Source organism: Oculina patagonica, chromosome 8, assembly GCF_052425735.1.
Source record: "Oculina patagonica isolate OP01 chromosome 8, crgOcupat, whole genome shotgun sequence".
Classification (NCBI taxonomy): Eukaryota; Metazoa; Cnidaria; class Anthozoa; order Scleractinia; family Oculinidae; genus Oculina; species Oculina patagonica.
The window spans coordinates 8,952,199-8,959,433 of NC_135765.1; the positions used below are offsets into that span (position 1 = coordinate 8,952,199).

The following is a 7,235-nucleotide window of genomic DNA, read 5'->3' on the forward strand; positions in this document are numbered from 1 at the left end:
CCACGAATACCAAGAAACTAGCACGTCAGCGTTACGTCATAATGTACGTCATGTTGCTTAGCAATAGGCCCTTTGCAAAACACGGTCACGTGACCTTGTCAATCATATAAATATGTGGTAGTGCAAAATGGTTGCCAGAAATGGAAAGAGCATGAAGAAATTAGTAAGTTTGTCGATTTTGAGAAATTTAAAGGATTTGTATGCTGGATGGCAAGCCTTGCCATCTAGCAACTTTTATTTTTTAAACTTTCAAACACCATAAATTCTCACGCGGCTTAAGCACCAGCAGTCTCAAAATTGCCAACATTGCTAATGTTAACATGCTCTTTCCATTTCTGGTGACCATTTTGCCATACCATATATTTTTATGATTGACAAGGTCACGTGACCGTGTTCTACAAAAGGGCCTATTTCACTGACACAGTACTGACACAAGTCGCTGGCTCAGTCAGTTTTCCACTCCCTTGACGCAGTGTACGAAAATTGCAGGTTAGAAAAAATCGTAAATAACCGTACCTGAATTCATTGTCTTTGATGTCTGCCAAAGCATCCTGATTCTTTCTCAGGGCGTGTCTGTATTTGTCTTGATATTTTGCTTCTAACGTTGTTAGTTCCTCGCGAAGAGTTGCTACCTTACTTCGTAAATTTCTGTTATCATCCTGAAATGACACAGGGGATAAAACAGAAAATAAATATCAGGCCATGGAATGCAAGAAGACACGTTGTCTCGTGTATTTTTTTTTCAAAACGTCCATTTAAGTAGCTAGGATAGCATATTGTTTCTTACATTCACAAATGATAAACAAACAAAAAAAAAAAATAAAAATTACCTCAAGTTGACCGATGAGCTGCAGATTACCACTGTAAAGGTCTGACAAATCCTAGGAAATAAAACACAATTTCGGGTAAGTGCCTCTTAGCTAAGACGAACGGTAGCTTGTGTACTGTATATCAAACAGAAACACCACAATTATTTATTTTAAAATTTATTTATTTTCGAGATTCAGTCAGATTTAGAACATGGGCTTCCAGCAAAGATTTTTTTTTTTTTTAAGGTAAAAAATCACAGCTAGAGTCAACAATTCAATTTCGTGCTTTGGGCTCGTCACACAAGACGAATCCGTTCAACGAAAGCGAAGCACAGCATCAGACAAACCGTCACGCTGATGTGTGACAAATTTTGAGCTTGCGCCCGCAAGCAATTTGGTCACTCAGCGGTAACTATTTCCTTGTTTCGTTTTCGTCTAGTACGAGGGTACGAGGCGGAAAGAAAACTGAGCTGCATCGAATTGCTGTATCATATCGGTAGAACTGCGAACAAACCAAAGAGTAACGATGGCCTTTGTCGAAGAGAACTGGCAGACGAAGCGATCAACCATCACAGAGAGAACCTCGTTCATTTTCAACACGGAGATACTGAGCGATGTGACATTTGTTGTTCCAGTGTCGACTTGTGAAAGTGAAAGTAAGAAGGTGATCCCAGCTCACAAGTTTGTGCTTGCCATCAGCAGTCCTGTGTTCTTTGCCATGTTCTATGGTCAAATGGCGGAGACTACAGACTCTATTGAACTGCCTGACTGCGACTACGAGAGTCTGTTGGAGTTGTTTCGTTTTCTGTACAGCGACGAAGCAAAGTTGAGCGGAAGTAATGTGATGCAAGTGCTGTACTTGGCGAACAAGTATATGGTGCCTTCTCTCGCTGGGAAATGTAACGAATATCTTCGACACAACTTGAAAACATCAAATGTGTTCTGCATTCTCCCGCTCGCTCAGAAATTTGAAGATAAAGATTTGGAAGATCGATGCTGGGAAGTGATTGAGAAGCAGACAGAAGAAGCTGTGACGTCAGATGAATTTGTTACAGTTGAGCGATCACTAGTCGAGACAGTCGTGAAAAGAGAAAGGTTGAATGTGAAGGAAGTAGCCCTTTTCAAAGCTGTTGATCGCTGGGCCACAAAAGAAAGTGAAAGGCAAGGAATAACTCCTAATGGCGATGCGAAGAGACGAATACTTGGAGAGAAGATCGTGAAAGCGATAAGATTTCCATTGATGTCACTAAAGGAGTTTGCCTCAGTTGTAATCGATTCTGACATTATTACTTTAAAAGAGGTTGGTGACATGGTGAAACTTTTCGGTGATGTTTCAACATCTCAACTGCCATTTGTACAAGCCCCAAGATTATTAGTACCTCCAACAGTTTATCGGGCTCAAAGATTTGGAACCTTTGAACCGTTATCACTCGGTTGGGGATACGACGATGGTTCCCCTGATTATATAAATTTTTCTGTCAACAAGCCTGTCACGTTACATGGAGTTCAACATTTTGGTTCTGAAGGTGGCAAGTACACGGTTTCCACTGAAATTAAAGATACCACAAATAACTCCTCTCTGGTGAAACAATCAGGATCATACGATTCAAAGAAGGACGAGACTTGCGGCTATTACGGCTTTGATGTACGGTTTGATCGTACAGTTATTTTGGAGAAAAATAAAGAGTACAAGCTAGTGTCGCTTATTTACGATCCTTATTCATGGTGTGGAGAAGATGGACAAACATCTGTTGAGTGTCAAGGAGTACGATTCACCTTCCATTCATCTACCCGCCAGTTTCCTAGTTTTCTTTTCAGCTTAAACCCTCCTTAGTCTTAACTCAGTCTACTGGTTGTAGATATCGAGTTCCATGCTCCTCAGTTCTAAGTTGAAATACTCCTTAGTACATTATTTCCGTTTTTAGGGATTTTTATTTCTCTGAAAATAGGCCAACCTTATTTTTTATTGCACTTCCGTTTTTTTTTAATCACAATCAATCAATCTTCATTTGCCCTATTCGTTCATAGTTCTAATTTACAAGATTTCATCAAAGTAGACGTACCTTAGGCCAGGAGCTCTCAGCAACCCTGATGGGCTTTTCGAGGAGAGTATCAGTTAACTCAATCATGTTCTGTGCAACAAATCAAGTTCACATGGCTCTATGAATTATCTTGCATATATTACATTATGTATATAAGACATAACGAGTTCATTTTAATTTGCGCAATAATACAGCATCATTAATTCTAGTCTGAGTAAATGTAATTTTATTTTTTTCTTTAAAAAAATGACAGGTTTTGATTTCTTGTCAGTGACTCTGGTAAATTATTCCAGGTACCAATTTCTTTATAATTCAACAAATGTATACTATAATTAGTTTCAGCATATTTTCTATGTATACTTGCTGGTGACCTTGTATTATGTTGATGGATTTCATTTTTTCAGCATAAAGTAATCATTAAATGAGTCAGGTAGCCTGTTGTTAAAGAAGCGGAACGTAAACAACGTAGTTCATTGTAGATTTATATTCCCCTACTTGTAAAATTGATAACCTTTTAAAGGTCAACATAATTTTTAATTACACTTCCGTGACCTGTTGCATGTAAAGGCTTATTGCCCCCGCAGGGTTTTGGCCCAGAGGCCAAAACCCGAGGAGGCACCCTAGGACTCCCCGCGTGTATAACAAGGACAAAGAATATTTGTTGAAAAAGTAAGAAATGTGTTTGTAATGGGCGAAGCGTTCTCGATTTGACAAAACTAGGCGCGCACGGTCGTGACGGGTAATATTTTAGCAAGCGCGCACGGTGGTGTCGGGTACTTGCAACCACGAGGTCGCGTTTGGTCACCTTCGCGTTTCGAGCTTCGCCATCTGCTAGCAGCGTTTTGTTTTCCGGTTTTGGCCTACGCGTGTTCACAGATTTGTTCGAGCGGTTTCTCTGCTTTGGTTGTGTTAAGTGATATTTGAAGCAAATGTTAGTAATACGTCAAAAGATTTCGAGCAATTGGTTTCGTGTTCTTGGCTACGTGCCGGCTACCTATGTTCCAAGCGTTACATTTGTAAGGTTTGCTTTCGGAGGTTTGTTGTATCGTATACATCTTACAAGTTACAACGAGTAATAAACAAACGCGTGAACTTTGTCATGTAGTACAAGGTACAACGTAATTCGTATCGCTAACAAACTGTCAGATTATTTGATCCAAAGAGTGGGTTGTTTTCTCGAATCTTTGAATGTGCCATATTTTGTTACTCGTGGAATTTTTTAGGCTTTTTGGCCTGGAAATTATTGTAAGTTTATCTTGGATGTTATAAGCCCGGGAATAAGCTTGTGTGTTGTCATCACGAATAATGTGTTATGTGTTATTTCCGCTAGGTGTTATTTCCGCGCGCTAGGTAATATAATTCGACTTGAACTTGTGAATATTTTTAGGACGCAACGGTGTCACACAACAAGAAATTCCGCATGACACAGTAAAAAAGAAGCCTAATTGTGCAGTCCATCGGCATTAATAATTAAAGGCGACAAAAAACAAATTATAAAAAGGCGGGGGCAGCTTTATAGTGAGAACTATTACTAGTGTATGTTATACCAAAAGTGTATCGAATACCCGTCTAAGATGACTGGGATAGGAACTAGTATATAGAGCATAAAGCATCTTAGTAATGTTTAGTGTATTGAAAAGAATAAAACAATGCATGCTGAACATACGCTCTACTTGGTGTTGACGGTCTGCTCTCATCCCCCTAACAAGTTATAATTAAAGACAAACAAAGCACAACAGACTCACCGTTAATTGTTCATTTAGCGCAGCGTCTGGTAAATGTCGGTTTCGATTCGCAAGGCTTCGAGTTGCGTGTTCGTTACCTGAAAAAAAAACAATTAAGTAATAAAAACAATTAAGAAACAAGCTTGGTCAATCATAATCTACCCTATTATTTCATTCACCCACTCTCGAAACCAATCCTACGATGTACATACGGTATGTACTAACACGCGCACACCGCACGCGTGTATCCACGCACACGCACGCAAGTATGCATTTCAACGGCTTACCTGAAGTTCAGCTGTAACTCCATCGTGCTTTGCATTTGCTTCACGAAGATTTTTTTTCATGCGTTGAGTTCGCTAAGTGATGGATGCCATTGCAGCATCCCTATCATCAAATGAAATAAGATCAAAATAAGATAGGAAAAAAGAAGAGAAAACTTACCACAACAAAAGGAAGCCTTCATAGGCGTGCAAGAGAAGGAAAGGAAAGGAAATGAAATAAAATAAAAAAAGAAATAACACGAAAACAAATAAAAATCCCTATAGAGCCGCCTGTAGGGAATAATGGCATAAAAAATGAATTAGTGAAAAGAACATTCTCGTCTATAGAGCCGCCTGTCTCTCTTAGCCAGCGATTGGCTAGATTTTAACAAAGGGAATTTAAAAATTAGCAAAGTAACCAAAGGTAACAAACAAACAAAGAAGCAATAAACATCCAAATGCAAATCACCTTTTATGAAGTTCGGCAGTCATGTTAGCAATCTGTTCCTTCATACCGTCCACTTCAGCCTGATGTCCAACCTCAACAGTTGAGACCCTAGCTATTTTTTAAGCTGTAGATTCGAACGCACTATCACAAGTTCCATAAACTACCGACATTTCTGGAGAATTCTAAGCACAGGTTTAGTTGGCCTACTCAGCAACCGAAAAGCATCACTCCAATTAAGTTCGTCCAGAAGTAAAGGAGCTTGCGGCACTTGCCAAATGCCGGTATAACCTGGTTAAAAAACAGTGAGGTTTTATTCGACATCGACTGTCTAACCAAAGGACATGACGCTCACGCTTATACCATTCACGTTGCCAACAACGACCGTATGGTTATCCTGAAAGAAGACTGGGAACAGGAGAAACGTACAAATGGTAAGGAAATTATTGGTGTTTCGCTCTAACCAGAAAAAGTAGGAGTATCTTTCAAGGTACTCCAGAATGTTCTGTAAAGTTTCGAACCTTTTTTTCGCAAGGGAAATTTCGATTTTTTTCGATGTTTTTTCCTTCTATGAAATTCACTTGCTCCTGCTATAAGTGTCAAAACCACTGCCTGGTCAGATGTTAAAATGGAAGGGCAAAATGCATGGGGAAACATGTAACTTTGAATAGCTTTACAAAACACATAAATTTCCTAACTTACCTTTCTACACAGGTTGGCCATTTAGGGAAAGTGTAAACATGGTGTGAAAACGGCCAAATGGATGACTTATTAAGAATCTGACAAAATTTCCTTAAAAGTTCATTTTCTCAAACTTGATCAATCAGTCTCTTTCAGGGTAGCGGAGACCTCGAAAAATGACAAATTAAATTTTCATTTATTTGTGTTTCCTTTTCTTTTCTTTTTAAAAAAATGACATTAGATTCCCGTGCAAATAGCCTAGTACGTTTAGTCGTACCTATCCCCAAGGAAATACAGAAGTGTTTTAATGAGCACATTATTCAGTTATTGGGTGAATTTGTCATCACAAGCTGTCAAAGGCAATGGGACTAAACCTTTTGAGCCTTGATGTAACAATTAAAAAAAAATAGTTGTTGGTGAGTACAGTCAACTCTTGTTATAGCGGAAACGCCCGGGACGCAGTTTAGTGTACGTAATAGCGAGAGTCCGTAATAGTGGGGTGTGAGAAAAAAAGTGCCGTTAACATGAGTTAAATATAATATAGACTATGACAAGCATTTAAGCAGTGGTGAAGCTGCTAAGCAGTCGATAGAAAAGGAGGAAGAATGCTCGGACCTCTCCTAAGAGTCGGGAAGGAAAAGTTGCAAGCTGAAGTGAAAGAGCAAAGTCTGTTGTACAGCTGCTGAAGGAACTGAAGCAAAAATATATTTTCCAGAAGTCTTTTACAGTGTGTTTGACAAACAAAGGAAAACAGACTGCAATTTTACGCACACTCTTTTTTTTAAAAAAAGAATACAGTTTTTCCGACCCAGGCTGAATAATCTTATTTTTCTGCCGATTTTAAGCTGAAAATATTCTTATGAACATTCTTAATACCGTTCGGACACTTCAGTTTCAGCAAGTATTGGGTAATCAATTACAAGTGTTTGGTGTCCAGATCTGTATCGTGTTACATTGTGCACATGTACCATCGCTTTTCGTTTTGGCTTTAAACATTCCTCGCAGAGCTAAAGTGACGGAAATGAAAATGCCTGATTTTGTTTCAACTAAAAACTATATTCTTTTCAAAATCTCAGCCTCGGGTTTATTCTTAAAAATTCGCAAATTTCAGCCTCGATATTCTTATAAACTAGATTCTTATAAAATAAAAAGAGTGCAATTAAGTAATACGAAAAGTTCATTGAGTCCGCTTTATCGAGAGTCAAAACAATAAATTGGTTATTTTGGTACCACGAAAGTGTCCGTAATTCCGCAATAGCGAGAGTCCGTAA

General features: G+C 38.8%; 2 protein-coding genes across 2 annotated transcripts in view; both read left to right on the forward strand.

The window, feature by feature from the left end:
- LOC144662579 (BTB/POZ domain-containing protein 6-B-like) overlaps positions 1 to 3,417 on the forward strand; it is a 20,438-nt gene extending 17,021 nt beyond the window's left edge. Inside the window, exon 2 of the mRNA XM_078523418.1 lies at positions 3,372 to 3,417. The gene's annotated coding sequence lies outside the window, so the exon portion shown is untranslated. The remainder of the gene's footprint in view (positions 1 to 3,371) is intronic.
- Positions 1,270 to 3,056, forward strand: LOC144662583 (BTB/POZ domain-containing protein 6-B-like). The gene has a single exon (XM_078523424.1). It carries the CDS (start codon positions 1,336 to 1,338, stop codon positions 2,641 to 2,643), a length of 1,308 nt encoding a protein of 435 aa, XP_078379550.1. The 5' UTR covers positions 1,270 to 1,335; the 3' UTR covers positions 2,644 to 3,056.
- Positions 3,418 to 7,235: the final 3,818 nt, after the last annotated feature.

What these genes read in the sequence shown, in the direction of transcription:
- LOC144662583 (XM_078523424.1), top strand. Translation starts at nt 1,336, where the DNA reads ATGGCCTTTGTCGAAGAGAACTGGCAGACGAAGCGATCAACCATCACA.